The following is an 18,558-nucleotide window of genomic DNA, read 5'->3' as shown; positions in this document are numbered from 1 at the left end:
CCTCGACAGCAAATTGACTGATCCACGGCAGCTCGCAGCCGAAGCTGACCGGTGGGAAATCACCAGAGTGGGCCGGAATGGGTCCTATGAGCAGAACCGAAACCACCACGGTCAGCACCGTCCCCGAGGAGGAGGAGGAGGCCAAGGAAGAGGAAGAGACAGCACTCCGGCCGCCACCGCTGCCAGCACCACTCCCCCGGCCAACCGGGGCAGCACCCCGGCACGACCGGGATATAGGGCCCGTGTCATCGATGCCAGCGAGTCGGCCACTACGCAAACGACCCAAATTGCCCACAGAACCAGAGCCCGAGACCCCGCCAGGTGGCTGCCGCTGCCCTGGGGGAAGAACAGATCTCCGAGGAACAAGAAGAATATGAGCAAGAACATCAAGAATGGGAGCCAGCCGCCATGGCTCTAGCCTGCTTAGGGGGGAAAGACATGGTCCCGCGGGTCCCCCTACCCGCTAACACCCGAAAGTACAGCCAATGGGTGAGCATCAATGGACGCCGGGCCGAAGCCCTCCGTGACACCGGGGCCAGTGTAACAGCCGTCCGCTGTCACCTGGTGACCCCAGAACAGTTCCTACCAAACATTCTCTGCCCTGTCCGTTCAGCCGATAACTCGGAGAGTCTGTGTCGGATGGCCTGCGTCCCTTTCGAATGGGGAGGGGTCTCCGGCATGTTGAAGGTGACGGTCCGTGATGATGCCCCCGTAGACTGCCTCCTGGGGAATGACCTTGAAAGCTCTCCGTGGGCAGCCGTAGAACGAAGAGAACACCTGGGGATGTTAGGCATCCCGGACTGGGCGTGCGTCACCACCCGGTCCATGGCCGCCCGTGCCAATCCCCGACCCGAGGAACCTGAATGGCCGGCGCCTCCTCCCCCGGTCGCTCCAGTCGAAGACACCGACCGTGCCGTCCCCCCAGAACCAGCTCAACCTCCGGACCTCGCTGGCCTCGACCAGTGGCATCAAGAGGGGGGGCCCACACAGGAGCAGTTTCGCCAAGAGCAGAAGACCTGTCCCTCCCTCGAGGGACTCCGCCAACAAGCCCTCGCCCAGAGCGCAGGGGATACCTCCGGAACACATTGGGTCTATTGGGACAATGATCTGCTATACAGTGAACAAAGGATCGCGGAGTTGGGGGCCAGCCGAGTGCTAGTGGTGCCCCTCCGTTTTAGAGACTTCTTGCTAAATCTGGCCCACGATGTCCCCCTGGCTGGACACCTGGGTCAGGATAAAACTTACAGCCGCCTAGTGACCCACTTCTTCTGGCCTAAAATGAGGAATGATGTACTCCAGCATTGCCGATCTTGCCCCACGTGCCAAGCCAGTGGAAAGAGCGGCCGCAAACTAAAAGCCCCCCTGCAACCATTTCCAGTGGTCACCACCCCGTTCGAGAGGGTCGGGATAGACATTGTGGGGCCCCTGGACCCCCGTACAGCACAAGGACATCGGTTCATCCTGGTACTGATGGACCACGCCACCCGCTACCCCGAGGCTGTTCCCCTGCGAACTGTGACAGCCCCGGTAGTCGGCCAGGCCCTGATGGGGATCTTCTCCCGTGTGGGCTTCCCCCGAGAAGTCGTCAGCGACAGAGGCACGAACTTTATTTCCAAATATATGAAGTCCCTCTGGCAACAGTGTGGGGTCACCTACCGATTCACGACCCCCTATCACCCTCAAGGAAACGGACTCGTTGAGCGGTTCAACCGCACGCTCAAAGGGATGATTGGGGGGTTGGAAGAGCCCCTCCGTCGCCAGTGGGATGTGCTACTGCCGTGCCTCCTCTTCGCATATCGAGAGGTCCCCCAGAAGTCCCTCGGCTTCAGCCCGTTTGAACTATTGTATGGACACCCCGTACGGGGGCCGCTCAGCCTAGTCAAGGAAGGCTGGGAAATGCCCCCTCTAAAGAACCCTCCAGATGTCTTCAAATACCTCCTAACCCTCCGCAACCAGACCCGACGGTTCAGAGAGCTGGCAAAAGCAAACTTGGAGGCCAGTCAAGAGGACATGAAAAAGTGGTATGACCAAAATGCCTCCTCCATCGAATTTGAACCCGGCCAACAAGTATGGGTGATGTCCCCCACCGAACCCTGCGCCCTGCAAGACAAGTGGACGGGGCCCTTCAAAGTAGTCGAGCGCAAGGGCCCTGTCACCTATCTCATCGACATGGAATCTTCACGGAACCCCCTCCGGGTCCTCCACGCTAATAGGCTGAAACCCCATTTTGTGCGTTCAGAACTCAGCCTCCTGATGGCCACAGACAATGGAGCCGAAGAAGACTCCGAACCCCTCCCTGACCTCCTACGGACTCGGGAGAAAGACGGCTCCGTGGACGGGGTCCGACTCTCGGAGGCCCTCACCCTGGAACAACGCCAAGAATGTCGAGACCTTCTGTTGCAGTTCGCCAGCCTGTTTTCCCTCACCCCAGGTGTCACCTCCTGGTGTGTGCACGACGTGGACACGGGGGACAGCCCCCCTATCCGCCACCGGGCCTACCGCGTACCAGATCGGGTACGGGCCTGCATCCAGGAAGAAGTAACCAAGATGCTCACGCTCGGGGTCATTGAGCCCTCAGACAGCCCCTGGGCCAGCCCAGTAGTACTGGTCCCCAAAGCAGCCACTCCCGGCACCACACCGGAACTCCGGTTCTGCGTCGACTACCGGGGCTTGAATGCGGTCACCAGAACAGACGCACACCCCATCCCCCGGGCAGACGAACTAATCGACCGCATGGGAGCTGCCCGCTACCTCAGCATTTTCGACCTGACGGCGGGCTACTGGCAGATCGGCCTCACACCCCGGGCCCAAGAACGATCTGCGTTTTCCACTCCTGACGGCCATTATCATTTCAAGGTCATGCCCTTCGGCATGAAGAATGCCCCAGCAACGTTTCAGCGACTCGTTAATCAGGTCTTGGCCGGGCTCGAAGGATTCAGCGCCGCCTACCTAGACGACATCGCTGTATACAGCCACCACTGGTCCGACCACCTCCACCACCTCCGAGCGGTGCTACAGGCCCTTCAGCGAGCTGGCCTCACGATCGAGGCCAGCAAATGCCAGATTGGTCAGGGGTCCGTAACCTACCTCGGACACCAGGTGGGAAGCGGCCTGGTGGCCCCTCTGCAGCTCAAGATCGCCGCCATCCAGTCCTGGCAGCCCCCCATCACCCAGACCGAGGTACGCGCCTTTCTGGGACTCACGGGCTATTACCGACGGTTCGTGAAGGACTATGGTACCATAGTGGGGCCCCTCACAGAACTCACGTCCAAAAATCAACCAAAGAAGATCAACTGGACCCCAGATTGTCAAACAGCCTTCGAACAACTGAAGGCCGCCATGTGCTCCGCCCCTGTGCTCCAGGCCCCCGACTACAGCCGGGAATTCGTCGTCCAGACGGATGCCTCCGACCACGGCATTGGGGCGGTCCTGTCTCAATTGAACCCCGAAGGCCTTGATCAGCCAGTGGCCTTCATCAGCAGGCGACTCCTACCTCGAGAACAACGCTGGAGCACCATCGAGAGGGAGGCCTTCGCCGTGGTATGGGCCCTCAAAAAGCTCCGGCCCTATCTCTTTGGCACACACTTTCGGGTACAGACCGATCATCGACCCCTGCAGTGGCTGATGCAGATGCGGGGGGAGAACCCAAAACTACTACGTTGGTCCATCTCCCTACAAGGGATGGACTTCACTGTGGAACATCGACCTGGGCAAGATCACGCCAACGCGGATGGCCTGTCACGCTTTTTCCGCCTCGACGAGGAGAGTCCCCAAGAGGATGGGTGACTCTCCCCGCCTTCAGCTGGGGGGGACGCATGTTGGACAGGCCACATGAAGGGCCCGCTCCCCCTCTGCCCGACCAGGCCCGAGCCCGGTCCCTCAAGTGTCACACACCACCACTTCACGTTTTCCGTCCCCTCCGGGACCCCTGCCTCTGAACATATCGACCTCGTGGGCCCGATCCACTACTGGCCCGCGCGCCCGACCTGGGCGCCATCTTGGACACTACACCACGAGGCCGCGTGGCCTCCGATCGACCCTAACCCTGGGCCTGGCCAGGCCTCAGACATCCCGGCACCACCATCCACCCAGGAGGTGAGCGGACTACTTGGCAGGTCAATGGGAGAAAGAGGTGTCGATGGCTCTACCCCGCCAGGTACCGCTCGCCCCCAGCCTCCCTGAGCGCTGGCTCCACCCCCCTGCTGGGTGTCTGGACTCCCTCATCCTGGACCCCCCGACCTCCAAGTGCGAGGGTCCGGACATCAAAGGGCACCAGCCCTATAACTGAGGCAGCTCCAGAGCAGGAAGGCAGTTGTATCCTGGAGTCGAGAGACGCAGAGAAGAACTCATCCTTGACGGACTACTGGCGCTGCCGTAGTCCCTCCTTGTGAACTATCGTCCTGCCTGCTGGCGTTGCCGTAACCTCCGTAAACCTTCATCGTCGTCGGGACCTGCTGGCGTGGCCGCGGACCGTTTGTACCTCCATCTTCATCGGGACCTGCTGGCTCCGCCGCGGACCGTCGCTACCTTCAACCATCTCGGGACCTGCTGGCTCCGCCGCGGCCCGATCATCTAGAACGCCGAGCTCGAGGATTGAGAGCTATCCATCTACCCAATTGGTAACAAGACTGTCCCGCTACCCTTTTCCCCACCAGAGACCCGAACCGAGGGGACCCCTGAGTCCAGACCTCCTTGTACCATTTAACCGTACTCGAAGAATTGCTGATAAAGTATCGTTTAACCTTATCCTTGTGTGGTGTCCGTCTGTGGGGGGGGAAGTTACTTGTCTGTACGATCGCTGGAGACGGCTCTCCCTGGAGACCTCTCCCCTTATACTCGGCCGACCCTCCCGGTCCGTCTAACAGTAAGGGAAGATGTTGTCTAGGAGGGTTAGGCTACGGTCAGAGTCTCGTATGAGTATGGTACCAATTATTATAGATAGTGATTGTTGCAGTAACTTGAAAGAGTTGAGAAGGGGCAATGTAAATAGCTAAGCCATGTGCCGATTTTCTAGTGGCGGAGATAGGAAAAGTGGTTAGGAATACTTTCCTTCATTGTGCTCTCCGCTTAGTGTGAAAGATAAAGTCTATGGTTGAGTGCCCGTTGCGTGGTGAGAAGTAGGGGTCAGCGAAGAGGATTTCAGGGTGGGATTTGATGATGATGTGTTTAAACCGTTTGGCCGATTTTTTAGAAAGGACAGGGGGGTAAATGATGCTGTGTGTGTGAGAGCCTGTGAGCTCCATGGTATGGGAGGGTGGGTAGGCGACACTGTAGGAGCGCCAAAGAGACAGAGGGACTCAGGGGCTAAGGGGGGTCAGAGGAAGGAGAAATGGAGGAGGAGGTAACAAGGGAACCAGAAAGGTCAGAGGGTAAAGAGAATGGGCTTCTCAAGAGGGACTGTGTTGTGTAGTGTGATGTGATGGGGTGGAGGAAAGGATAAAGAAGGGAGTGGTAGCGGTTGGGTAAAGGTCTGGAGGTAGACTGTTCGAACTGTAGACCTAGTAATTGAATCTGGGGGGGTCAGGTGCAAGGTAGACTGAAGCGTAGGCTCTGTAAAGAGCCGGGACCAAGAGGCAAAGAGATCGAAAGCTTCGAGAAACTAACCTGAAAATAGGCAGTGGCGAGGTAAGTAGTCTAGGTTTGAGTGATGTTCCCATGTGTGTTAACCATTCCAATATAGCCGTTTCCTTTGAAAGGAGCCTAATCCTAATCCTAAAACCACATCCGAGATTGTAATAATAACTGTCAAGTTGTGGGATCACTGTCGTTATGTACGAGTAAATATCATCTATGTATTGGACTTTGAGTGTCTGTGTGGTTCACCATGGTATAAGGTAATTTGCACTTACGAGAATTAAATAAAGTGCGATATTTTACGCATGCTGCAGATTGGGCAAGTTGAAATCAGTTGATCTAGTTCAGCTCTGGTTTTCGGTCACTATTATTGATCACGGTATGATGGGAATAAGAGCACCCGTGCATGATGGGTGCAATTGTACACTAGGACTAGGATTATGATACTGCATAATTGAATGTCTTCGGTCTCCTTTTATTCCCCTTCTAAGCGGATTTTTTGTTTAACACAAAGATGGGAGATAAGTATACTCCCCATTATTATTTTCACGAAGGTTACAGCTTTCTGTACCTTCAACACAAATATATAGGACAACTTTCTATCAACACCAGGAAGGGAATTTTTGTTGGGCCCTGATGAAAGCCCAGGACCTATATGGCCAATTGTTCGGGCTGAAACATGTTGGCAGATGATTAGGGTCATAGGACCATATCCTCCAAAAAGACCTGTTTTTTATCTTGTTTTAATATCCACTGCGTCCGCGTGAATAAAATGGATACCTGGGGAACGGAGTAGGATTTTTATCTTTAATTCCCCCTGGCCTACATCTCCTAAGAGCTCCCTGAAATATGGTTGAGGCCACTCTAACCTTTAGGAGTTAGGGTGAACCTGATGATGAAGCATTACACCAATAGGGTGTGTGAGGATTAAATAACAAAAAGGAATTGCTTCCTTTCCGCATTTCGCGCTGTACACCACATAAGGATTTATTTAGCTTCTAGAGCTCCATTTAATCTGTATACAATTTTGGTAGTGAATTTCTAATTGGGAGGAGGTATTCACGTGCTTACCTCTCTTACCCCTTGTCTGCCGGTGGAGGGATCTCCACTGTCATATTTGGTTTACAGCACTATTCTCTGTTGTCCTATCCATTTTACAGCAGACTGCCCTCCCTTGTATATAAACAAGAGTAGACACTCTTGTCTTTTGTTGTATCTGTGCTTACACCAGACTGCCCAGCCTCGTATATAACCATAGTAGGCACTCTTCTCTGTTGTCCTATTCGTGTGTACAGCAGACTGCCTATCCTTGTATATAAACCAGAGTAGACACTCTTTTCTTTTGTACTATCCGTGTTCGCAGCAGACTGCCTATCCTTGTATATAAACCAGAGTAGACACTCTTTTCTTTTGTACTATCCGTGTTTGCAGCAGACTGCCTATCCTTGTATATAAACAAAAGTAGGCACTCTTCTCTTTTGTCTTATCAGTGTTTGCACCAGACTGCCCACCCTTGTGTATAAAACAGAGTAGACACACTTTTCTCTTTTTTCCTGTCCTTGTTTATAGCAGACTGCCTAGTCTAGTATATAAACCAGAGTAGACTGTCTTCTCTTTTGTCCTATCTGTGCTTACACCAGACTGGCCGGCCTCGTATATAAAACAGACACTCTTCTCTTTTTTCCTATCCTTGTTTTACAGCAGACTGCCTAGCCTCACATATAAACCATGGTAGACACTCTTTTCTTTTGTCCTATTCATGTGTACAGCAGACTGTGTAGCCTTGTATATAAACCAGAGTAGACACTTGTCTCTTTTGTCCTATCTGTGCTTATACCAGACTGCCCAGCCTCATATATAAACCCGAGTACACACTCTTTTCTTTCTTTTGCCCTATCCATGTTTACCCTGGACTGCGCAGCCTTGTATATAAACCAGCGTAGACACTCTTCCCTTCCGTTGTATCTAGGTTTACCATGGACTTCCTTGCCTCTCCTATAAACCAGAGATTCCCTTTTCTCCTAGCCTGGCTTACCTTGTACTTCCTTGCCTCTCTGTATATAAACCAGAGTAGACACTCTTTTTTTGTGCTATCTGTGCTTACACCAGACTGCCTAGGCTCGGATATAAACTAGAGTATACACTCTTCTCTGTTGTCCTATCCAAGTTTACAGCAGACTGTCAAGCCTCGTATATAAACCAGAGTAGGCACTCTTCTCTGTTGTCCTATCCGTGTTTACAGCAGACTGCCTATCCTTGTATATGAACTAGGGTAGACTTTCTTTTCTTTTGTGCTATCTGTGCTTACACCAGACTGCCTAGCCTCGTATATAAACTAGAGTATACACTCTTCTCTGTTGTCCTATCCAAGTTTACAGCAGACTGCCAAGCCTCGTATATAAACCAGAGTAGACAATCTTCTCTTTTGTCCTGACCATGTTTACACTGGCCTGCCTAGCCTCGTATATAAACCAGAGAAACACTGTTCCCTTCCGTCGTACCCATGTTTACCATGGACTTCCTTGCCTCTCCGTATATAATAACAACACACACAAAGAGGAGTAGAGAGTAATGTTCTTGGTGGTGGCACAAGCTAAGTGTGAAAATACTGCCCTCACTCACAAGGTTGTGTCATGCTACATCATTGGGCTTGCTTCAGTACACCCCCGCGCAGACCAACGCCTGGGGTGGAGCAAAAGGGAGGGCAAGACAATACAAACATGTAAAATATACAAATATTTCTCTGCAAATTATAATGGGATCACCAAAAGAAAAGTGCAGTGAAAGTGAAAACTAGCTCGGAGGTGTCACTAGTCAAAAATGTATTCCTGGACCCACCGGACAGAGCTAAAAACGTGAAGAATGATGGTGACAGGACCCCTCATTACTGCCAGATCGTCAACATGTTTCTGCCGTGTTCATGGTACCCGCAGTGTTGGGCCACTTCATGACCTTTCTGATCCCAATAGTTTTTTTGCCCTAATGCCAGGATATGGTATCCCTAGGAACCAGTTGTTCCCACCAGGAGGGTATCCCTATGTAACATGCTCTTGTTGTACTGTAGGGGATAATAACAAGCAGAGTCTTGAAATAAAACCATTATTCACACAGTGCTGTTTTTCAGCTCGCTTGCACCACCATGTATTTGGTGTCTGGTCATATTCGGTACTGCACCCTGTATGCATATCTATACTCAGACATGTCATCCATACCCTGGGTAGGTTTACCTTATAAATATATCCACAGGTACTTATACGTTACTAGTACTTTGTATATAAACCATTGTAGACACTCTCCTTACGTCTGCCCATGTTTACCCTGGACTGCCTAGCCTTGCATATAAACCATAGTGGACATTCTTCCCTTCCATGCTTACTTTGCGAAACCTAATCTATCATTATATGGATGGTACACAGGCCCCATCATCCTAGCCTTTCACTGCTTGCTTTGGACTTCTGATTTCTGTGGGATCAGTACCAGAGCAGCCAGAATGCCCTTCCTTTCCATCCATACATCTACCAGTCCCTGTAAAGTATGAACCAATTCAGATATCATTTCCTGCATTCCATCCCATCCTTGCTTAATAACCTAGGCCTTTCTTATCTCTGCTGCACATGAACCAGTACCCTTGTACCTCCCTTCCCTGATTACTTTGGCCTTGCCCGTGCTCTGCAGGATGTGCTTGAACCAGTAGGATAAGTTACTTACCTGTAATCCTAGTTCTCTTCCAGGGGTATCCTCATCAATAGTCATAAGCATATGAATATTCCTGCCCATACGCTGGGACCCCGGAAACAATATATACATATATGTGAGAAGAATATATATATATATATATCATCACAAATGCAGCTATCCATACAGAAAAGAAAAGCTGAGCAAAGCTACAAGAATTTCCTTTCCACACATATTTACATTCAACATGCAGCAGTGATAATAATAATGATAATGATAATGATATTTATAAAGCGCACAAATACCAAAATGGTGTCTCGGCACTAGAACCATGAGCAGAACCCCCACCAGCTCTTATCACTGAAATAGCCAGATTTTCAAATCTTTTCTAAAGATCAAGAGAGAGCTAGCCTTCCTGATCTCGGATGGCAGCAGATTCCACAGCTTAGAAGTGCCGTAATGAAAACTATGTCCTCCCCACTGCAGGGTCCGAATTTTTGGAACAGTAAGTAATTTAGCACCTGTGGAACGAAGTAATCTGCCTGGCTGATACCACCTAAAAGGTTTCTGCAGGAACAACGGGCCTGTGAAGAAAACAAAGAGCCTTTGAACTGCTTTAATGTGCAGCAGAAAAAACAATCCTGCAAAGAGGAATGACAGCATTGCCAGCTCACAGGCTGTACTACAGAAAACACTCAGTGTGAAAAACTGAAAAGTTAACCTCATAGAAACACATAGGCAGCCATGACCTCTAGCTTCCCATCTTGCCTCAGGGGTGACAGTTAGGTCAGTTGTTCTTTGCGGAGACCCGTAGGCCGGGACACAAAGAAATGACATTTATCGTAATCATTTGCCCGGGGAGGTGGGTGTGTTGCTTATGACTTTGATGAGGATACCCCTGTAAGAGTACTAGGATTACAGATAAGTAACTTATCCTTCTCTTCCAGGGGATCCTCATCAATAGTCATAAGCATAAGAATAGAATAGCAAGCACATCCCCTCAACCTGCGGGCAAACAATAAGCATAAATTCAACAGGTATTGAGAAAATATCATGACTCCAATGAAATTAGCATTGGAACCAATTCCTTAAGGAGCCTTGGCCTACGTGGGTATCTGCTCTGGAGTCAGAATCAAGACAGTAGTGCCTACTAAACTTGTGTACCGATTTCCAAGTTGCCGCCTTGCAACTCTCAACCATAAGTACATTATGCAAGAAAGCTACTGCAGCTGGATTTCCCCTAGTGGAGTGAGCCTCAGGGGAACCAATAGAGGCGTGTTCACCAAATGATAAGCCAGCTTAATGCAGGACACTATCCACCTCAGGACAGATCGTTTGGAGGCTGGAAAACCTGTCCTGACGACACCATAGTTTAAGAATGATTGGTCAGATTTCCTAATGGATTTCGTTCCCTCCAAATAGAATTTTAGAACCCTCTTGAGGTCAAGTGAGCGAAGAGACCTTTCTGCTGGATTAGCAGGATTGGTAAAAAAAGAGGAAAGGGAAATTGTCTGGTTAACATGAAAGTCGGACATCACTTTTGGTAAGAAAGACGAGTGAGTCCTCAGAACCACCCAATTGTGATGGAAAACCGTGTATGGTTCCTTTGCGAAGAGTGCCTGGATTTCACTTATTCTGCATGCTGACGTGATAGCTACTAAAAAAGAAACTTTCCATGTTAGGTGCTGTAAAGTGGGCTTATGAATGGGCTTGAAAGGAGGGCTCATAAGCTTGGACAGAACAATATTCAACTCCCAAGGAGGTGAAGGATGTCGGACAGGAGGAAAAACTTTCTTCAACCCCTGAAGGAAATCTTTGACCACCTGGAGTTGAAAAAAGGAAGGCTGGTTAGGTGATTTTACCTCCTCCTGCTCTCTAGTTGGACTAAAACCATTATGCATACACCACAAGAAAAATCTCTTCCATTTAAAAGAATAAGAACGTCTTGTGGATGGTTTCCTCGACTCCCTCAAAATGTTCATGCAGTCCTGAGGGAGATTCAAGTGTCCGTTTTGCAGGACTTAAGGAGCCAGGCTGCCAAGCTCAGCAACGGAAGGCTGGGGTGCAGAATCTTCCCACCCATTTTGGTCAGAAGTTCCAGTCTGCACGGCAGCCTCCTGTGTGGACATATTGAGAGTTGCAATAGGTCTGGATACCACCATTGACAAGGCCAGTCCAGTGCTATCAGGATAATCTTCATCCTGGATCGGATGAGCTTGGTCACCACCTTTGGGATGACAGGAAGAGGAGTAAAGAAGTATGCGAATGTTCCGGACTAGTCGATCAAAAGAGTATTTCCTCTCATTCCTGGCTGGTAAAATCTGGACGCGAAGGCGTGGCATTTCTTGTTTAGATCATCTGCAAAGAGGTCGATGGATGGTCGACCCCATTGACGGAAGATGTCTGCCACTACGTTGTCGCTGAGCACCCAGTTTTCTTGTTCTTCAAAGTGCCAACTGAGAGCGTCTGCCTGCATGTTTTGTTCTCCTCACAGGTGTACTGCTGTGGTCGAGAGATACCTTGCCAAAAGCCAGTGCCAGATTGCTTGGGATTCCAATGACAGCGGGCGAGAGTGTGTTCTACCTTGTTTGTTCAAGTAATACATGGTGGTTGTATGGTCCGTTTGAATCAGAATCAAGTCTAAAGACAACCCAAGTTCGCCCCACCCCCCATCCCTAGAGAGATGCATCCGAGATCAGGATTGCTGTGGAAGAGACTGGTGAAGGACACTCCCACCAGAAGATTTGTTGGTGGAGTCCACCAAATCATGGATGACTTTGCTTGGGAGAGGAGAAGCCGATCCTCCCAATGTCCTAAGGATTGGTCCCATTTGTCTTCCAGATCTTGTTGCAGCGGTCTCATTCTCAATCTGGAGTTGGGGATGAGAAATATGCAAGAGGCCATCGACCCTAGAAGAGAGCCCACTTGCCGCACTGATGGTTGGTGCACATGAAGTAGAGAGTTGCACTTCTGTTTCATTGATAACAGTCATCCCTCCGAAGGAGTCTATGGTGGCACCCAGATAATGTAGAGTTTGCATGGGCTGTTGGACAGATTTGTCCAGGTTCACGTGAAGGCCTAAACGGCAAAGTAGATGAGGAGATGAACCCTTCAACAGCCAATCATACAGGTACGGGTACGGGTACACAAATAGGCCTTGACAATGCAGAGCTGTGGCTACCACCACCATGCACTTTGTGAATATCGTTGGTGCGGATTTTAGGCCGAACGGTAAGACTCGGAATTGGTAATGTTTGGAGCCCACCATGAATTTCAGGAACTTGCGGTGACGTGGAGCAATCGGTATGTGGAAGTACGCATCTTGGAGGTCTATCAAACACATCCAATCCCCCTTTTGTAGGTGCGGATATATTTGATGTAGCGCCAACATGCTAAACTTCTCTCTCCGAATGACCTTGTTCAGAGATCGCAGATCCAGGATAGGTCTGTATTTGTGCGGTTGGTCTTCTTTGGTACCAGAAAGTACCTGGAATAGACTCCCTTTCCTCTTTGAGCCGTAGGAACTTCTTCTACGCCCAATTTCTGGAGGAGGACAGACACCTCCTGATGTACAATTTTAGTTGGTGGGGATGCGACTTGAGTGGAGGAATGTTCTTTGGTGGTGCACTGAAAAGAAGTGTATCCATTGCTCAGTATAGTTAGCACCCATTGATCTTTTGTTATTTTGAGCCACTCTGCCACGTGATTCGAAATACTTCCTCCCACTGGAGTGGGAAACGACGCTAGAGGAAGCAGAAGATCATTGCTTCCCTGATGTCTTGGCTGCGCCGGAGGATTGTTTATGTTGTTCTCCTCTGCCTTGGAACCTCTACGGCTTTGAAACTGAGCCCTGGATTGCTGGTTCTGCTTCTGCTGCCATTGAGGGGTTTGAAACCTCTCTTGGTAGTTTTTTCGATTGTAAGGCCCGTATCTGCGTCTGAATTCTTTTTTCTTTTCTAGGCCTACTGCCATCAGCATAACCAGCTCAGCCTTCATCCTGGCCATTTCTACATCGGTGTGGGAACCAAAAAGAGATGTTCCGGAGAATGGAATATTTAAAATCCGATGTTGAGACTCCGGCTTTAAAGCTGTTAGGCGCAGCCATGAAGACCTTCATGCACAACTGCTGAGTGCATTTGAATGGGCAGCCAGAGAAGCCCCGTCCACTGCAGTACTAATCACCGGATTAGAAACCAGCGCCCCTTCTTGGAGAATCTCCGCAAAATCTTTTCTGTACTCTTTTGGCAGCTTTTCCTTAAAACACTCCAAAGAATCCCATGAGGACCTGTTGTAGCGTCCTAACATGGCAGCAGCGCTTGATACCGTCCAGGAAGATGCTGCGGATTAGCAAACCTTTCTCCGCCAAGAGTCCTGGGCTCGACTCTCCTTGTCTGGAGGGACAGAGGAGGAAGAAGCGACTGCATGAGTTTTCATCGCTGGCGGATGATCACCGAGATCCGGTGGGGGATCCGATGCCGCCGGCTTATATTTTTCTGAATACTCGCTGGGCAGCTTTAATCCAGGATGGGGTGAGAAAAACATCCATCAATGGTTCGATAAGACCAGGAACCAGTGGGAGCAAAGGTCTAGACATAGAACGTTGATGAAGAGTCTAGAATATGATAGAGGTGGAAGCCTGTGGAGCTGACATATCTATGTTCAGTTTCAGTGCTCCTCTAGTGAAGACTTGTATTAAACGACAGGAGTGAAACCCATAAACCATGTTGAGATTAGGGTAGGTACATGAAAGCAGTGACAATATCTCAACTGGTATCATTAGGTAGGACAGTTAGACATGCATGTGCAATACATTACATGAAAGAAAGGGAGACTCATGGTCGGTTTTTAGAATGTGCACATGGCAACATATATTAGAGTACGAAATTTTAAGAAGATATACAGTTGTAAGAGCACTGTGGGCAAGAAATCCATAAAACAACCCGAATTGGACTTGGTGCTCAATTGTGTACATGACACAAAAAGTGGCGACGCAAGTGACAATGTGTTATCAGCAAGGAACGGTGCAAGGTGCAAGAGTGGCAAGATATGTACAGTGCATATGGTGGTTCCAGTCAATAATTAGCAATCTTATTTGACAATTTGATAACAGTTACTATGGAACCACGACAAGGGTGCGCCATCAATTGCGCTGACAAATCGATGACGTTTTGATCCGAGTATTTGGGATCATCGTAAGGACTGGGTCAAAAGGATTAGGAAGATGATCCCAAATACTCTTTCATGTAACGTATTGCACATGCGTGTCTAACTGTCCTACCTAATGATACCAGTTGAGATATTATCACTGCTTCATGTTTCCTCTAGTGAGGACGTTGTGAAATGTATTGATGTCATCGATAGGTGACACTCTAGAAGGAGGGCTATCCGTAAGGGTAGGTGAATAGTCCATTTTTGAAGAGTGAGATGAAGAAGAAGAAGACCAAGACGGTCTTCTCATTCTCTTCCGATGAGCATGAGATGGTCTATGCTCCGGAGATTTGTCCTGACAATCCCTGGTCCGAGAAACAGGTGATCTGTCCACCTCCTGTACTAATCGTTCCAACGGGAATCTGTGTAGCAGACTGGAATAGTCCAAAGGCAGTCGGAGCTTACCCAGAAGCATCTTTCTGCCAATGGCGGATAGGAAGGAGCCATCTTGGCGACAGATTTACTGAAGGAGACCTCTGCACTCTTTGAGACGTTGGTCTTGGTGATTGTCATGCCTCTGGAGATGGAGAAGAAAAGCTTCTCGTCGAAATCACTTGAGGAGAGCTTGCCGCTGAAAGCCATGACTCCATGCGGCCTTTGGAGGTTGAACGGTGCCTGGAGGAGTGATGCGACGTCGAAGGGGAGTGCCTCAACCTCGAATGACTATATGTAACCAGCACTGGTGAGTCTTTCGAGAGGGATTGTGGTACTGAAATTCTGGACCCGTGTCATAAACATCGTTGAATCATGACAATTTTAGTATCAATAGACCGAGAATGACGAGTATACTATACACGAGTGTTTCCGTCATGTTCGAGTGACGTGATCACCCTGAAATCAGAGATTCCGTCCTGAACCCTCGGGTTCCATTTTGTGCATGGCAGCCATTTTGTAGTTGCCCTCACATAGGCCAATGACTAAGGCCAAAACGAGTCTTAAGGACATGTACACCTTTGCTGACTTCTGTGTGACCTGGGCAAGCTGACTCCACTGCCCGGAGCCAAACCTGTTTGGCCAGTTCCTCTCCCAGTGGCCGATCAAGATTGAGATCAAAGCACAACAGACCACAACCCGTTTATTGCACACAACTATGTCTAATCTTACACACACCTGTCTCTGCTACGTGCTTTATGACCTGCTTTACAATGAGGAGGTTCCCATTTTTATTAGGGGTCCGACCATCTATCTGATGAAGAGTGTTGGATTTTGCCAAGTCATTTATGGTGGGCTGGACAAAGAAATGTGGGCTTGTCATGAAATGCTTTTATTGTACACATGGGATTGGTTTACTGTAAATAAGGAATGTTTGCCTGAAGCGTAATATTTTGTATAAAAGGGATGGCTGGCTTTGTAAGATTGAGCAGTCTCCTGAGAATATATACCGTGTTGTACTTCTAGGATATCTGTTACTGGCTGCAGCCAATAAATTTGATCTTTGAAGTCACCAAGAAGACTCTGCGTTTCAGTAGTCTGAGACAGGAGAACTCGAAGTCTTTGGGTGTGTCCCCTGGCACCACTGGGTTCTTAAAAACCCAGTACTTCAGGATCTTCTCCTCGACATCAACTCTCTCCCCGATTCAACGTCGAATGTCTTGATGTTGAAGCAATCAACCTCATCGACCTGGTCCTCGATGCAGAGCGTCTGGGAGAAGCTAAAGTGTGAATCGACTGAGAACTCCTTCTCAATGTCATGTCCTTTCTTGATGTTGACGGAGACGCCGTCTCGACATCGAACGCCGTCTGGAATACTTGATTTTGGGTCCCGACGACAAATCTTTCTTTGCCAACGAAAAATATCTGGCCCTCGACGTTGAATGCCGCCTGGTCAGTGACAGAGGAGTCTGCTTTGATGTTGAATGCCTCATACCTGGCGAAGACGATGCCTGTCTCGACGTCAACCGTCGCCTGGTTGATGCAACGGAGACGCTTGTTTCAATGTCGATCGTCGTTCTACTGGCGACGATGAAGCCTGTCTAGACATTGACCGCCGCCTGGTTGACGGCAACGGAGACGCCCGCTTCGACGCCGATCGCCGCTCTACTGGCATTGACGGAGCATGTCTCGTCGTTGAACGCCGTATTGATGGCGACGACGGAGATCAAAGTCTTGACGTTGTGCGAGCTCGCACTCCTCAACGCCGATTGTCGCCGGGTTGACGATGGCTGAGGGTGTGACGTACCTGCAGTCTTCGACGACGACCGGTGTTCTCTCGATGGTCTTCTTGTCAATGTTTTCGTTGCCGGTGAAGGTATTTTCAGCGCCGATCCCGGCGCTGAGGGAGAGCAAACTGGAACTATACTTCTTGATGACGATCTTGCTCTCTCCTTTCTCTTCTTCACCGGAGCCAAGCCTCTAGAAGGAGCTTTACCCTTCTCAGCCAGCCCATGAAGACGAATCCTCTCTCTGTCTTTCAGAGTACGCCTGGACAGGGACTGACAATGTTTGCAAGTCTTAAGATCATGATCCTCAGGAAGGGAAAGGATACAGACAGAATGTGAGTCTGATCTAGCCTTCTTTTTGCCACTGGAAGGGCAAGAGTCAAAGAGAGATGGCATTTCTGTGAGGAAAAATATGCCTAATTCTCACAAAAAAGTAGAAATCTTCTTTAAAAGCCAAAAAATGTCGAAGTAAGTAGGGTTTGGCCAAAAAATTGTATACATTTTCTGACAGAAATCAGATAAAGCAAGAGCTGAAGTAACCAGGGTCCTGACAGAAGGAGCCGGAAAGAACAACTGACCTAACTGTCATCCCTGAGGCATGATGCGAAGCTAGGGGTCATGGCTGCCTTAAAGACATGGTGCCAGTTTATTCCTGTGTGTTTCTGTGTGGTTAGCTTTTCAGCTTTTCACACTGAGTGTTTTCTGCAATGCAGCCTGTGAGCTGGCAATGCTGTCATTCCTCTTTGCAGGATTATGTTTTTTTCTGCTGCACATTAATGCAGTTCAAATTCTCTTTGTTTTTTTTACTGCTTCGTGTTGAAGGTATATATGTGTGCAAAGGGAATTCTTGTAGCATTGCTCAGCTTTTCTTTTCTGTTTGGACACCTGCATTTGTGCTAATATGTATATATATATAAAAACAAGCGCGCAATAGTATTTTTTCCATTTCCATAGAGATTGTAAACCACGTGACTCACTGAAATCATGCACTGTCACTTTAAAAATGCTTCCCAAGTCCAGAATATTTGTCGAGTGAAGAAGCGGCGTCAAGCTGCGAAAAGCGTCTGACTTTTGGGGAAATAAACAAATTAAGCACCGATATTGGGTCTGTGTCCTGTTGGCTGGCGGCAGTGCGTGATTCAAGACGTGGCAGCTGTCCTGACAGGATTGTGTGATATATATATCTTCATACATGTTTCTCACATATATGTATAGATTGTTTCCGGGGTCCCCGCGCATGGGCGGAAATATTCATATGCTTATGACTAATGATGAGGATACCCTGGAAGAAAACCTATATACCTCCCACCCCTACTCATCTTGTCCGTTCTCTGCAGCATGTGCATGAAGCCCCCCACCCACCTCGGCCTTGCCCGTGCTCTGCAGGACATGCCTGAACCCCCCACTCCCACTCATCTTGGCCTTGCCCATTCTCTGCAGCCTGTGCATAAACCCCCTCAGCACCCCCGCTCACCTTGGCCTTGCCCGTGCTCTGCAGGATGTGCACCAGAGCACACGCCACCTCCTCCTTGCTCTTGACGCTGAGCACCGGCTCCAGCACGGCGCAGAGCATGCGGTAGTTGTTGGTGACGTACTCAGCGAACTCCTTGTACAGCTCCATGGGCAGGATGCTCATGGTCTGGAAGCGCGCCTTGACGCGGATGGACGGGCAGCTGGACTTGCTCTTGCCCGAGCTGGGCTGGCTCACCGGGTACCACTGCTCGACGAACTGCCGCCCGCTGATGCTGGTGATGGGCACGTTCACCATGCCCACGTAGTTGCTCTTGTCCTTCTTGCGCTTCTTGTCCGTGTCCTTGTAGAGGTGCAGCCGCACGTTGCGCACGGGCGGCAGGTTGTTGAACTCGAAGTGCTCCCCCCAGAAGACGTTGTCCGTGCGGACCTTGCTGGTGGTGCGCGCGTACAGCATGTCGTCCAGGCACAG

At 49.7% G+C, this 18,558-nt stretch overlaps 1 protein-coding gene across 5 annotated transcripts in view; it reads right to left on the bottom strand.

Annotated features, from left to right (window-relative positions):
• The window catches only part of SYNGAP1 (synaptic Ras GTPase activating protein 1), a 313,184-nt gene extending 294,632 nt beyond the window's left edge, over positions 1–18,552 (bottom strand). For all 5 annotated transcript variants that reach the window (XM_086949107.1, XM_086949109.1, XM_086949105.1 and 2 more), the window contains exon 1: positions 18,091–18,552. In XM_086949107.1, coding sequence (XP_086805233.1) covers positions 18,091–18,543 — 453 coding nt within the window. In that variant the 5' untranslated portion in view covers positions 18,544–18,552. The remainder of the gene's footprint in view (positions 1–18,090) is intronic.
• Between the last annotated feature and the right edge of the window lie 6 nt (positions 18,553–18,558).

The sequence above is a fragment of the Lissotriton vulgaris genome, unplaced genomic scaffold, assembly GCF_964263255.1.
Source record: "Lissotriton vulgaris unplaced genomic scaffold, aLisVul1.2 SCAFFOLD_1288, whole genome shotgun sequence".
NCBI classification, from domain to species: Eukaryota; Metazoa; Chordata; class Amphibia; order Caudata; family Salamandridae; genus Lissotriton; species Lissotriton vulgaris.
Note: the sequence above shows the minus strand (reverse complement) of the source record. Positions and strands in the feature narration are given on the sequence as shown.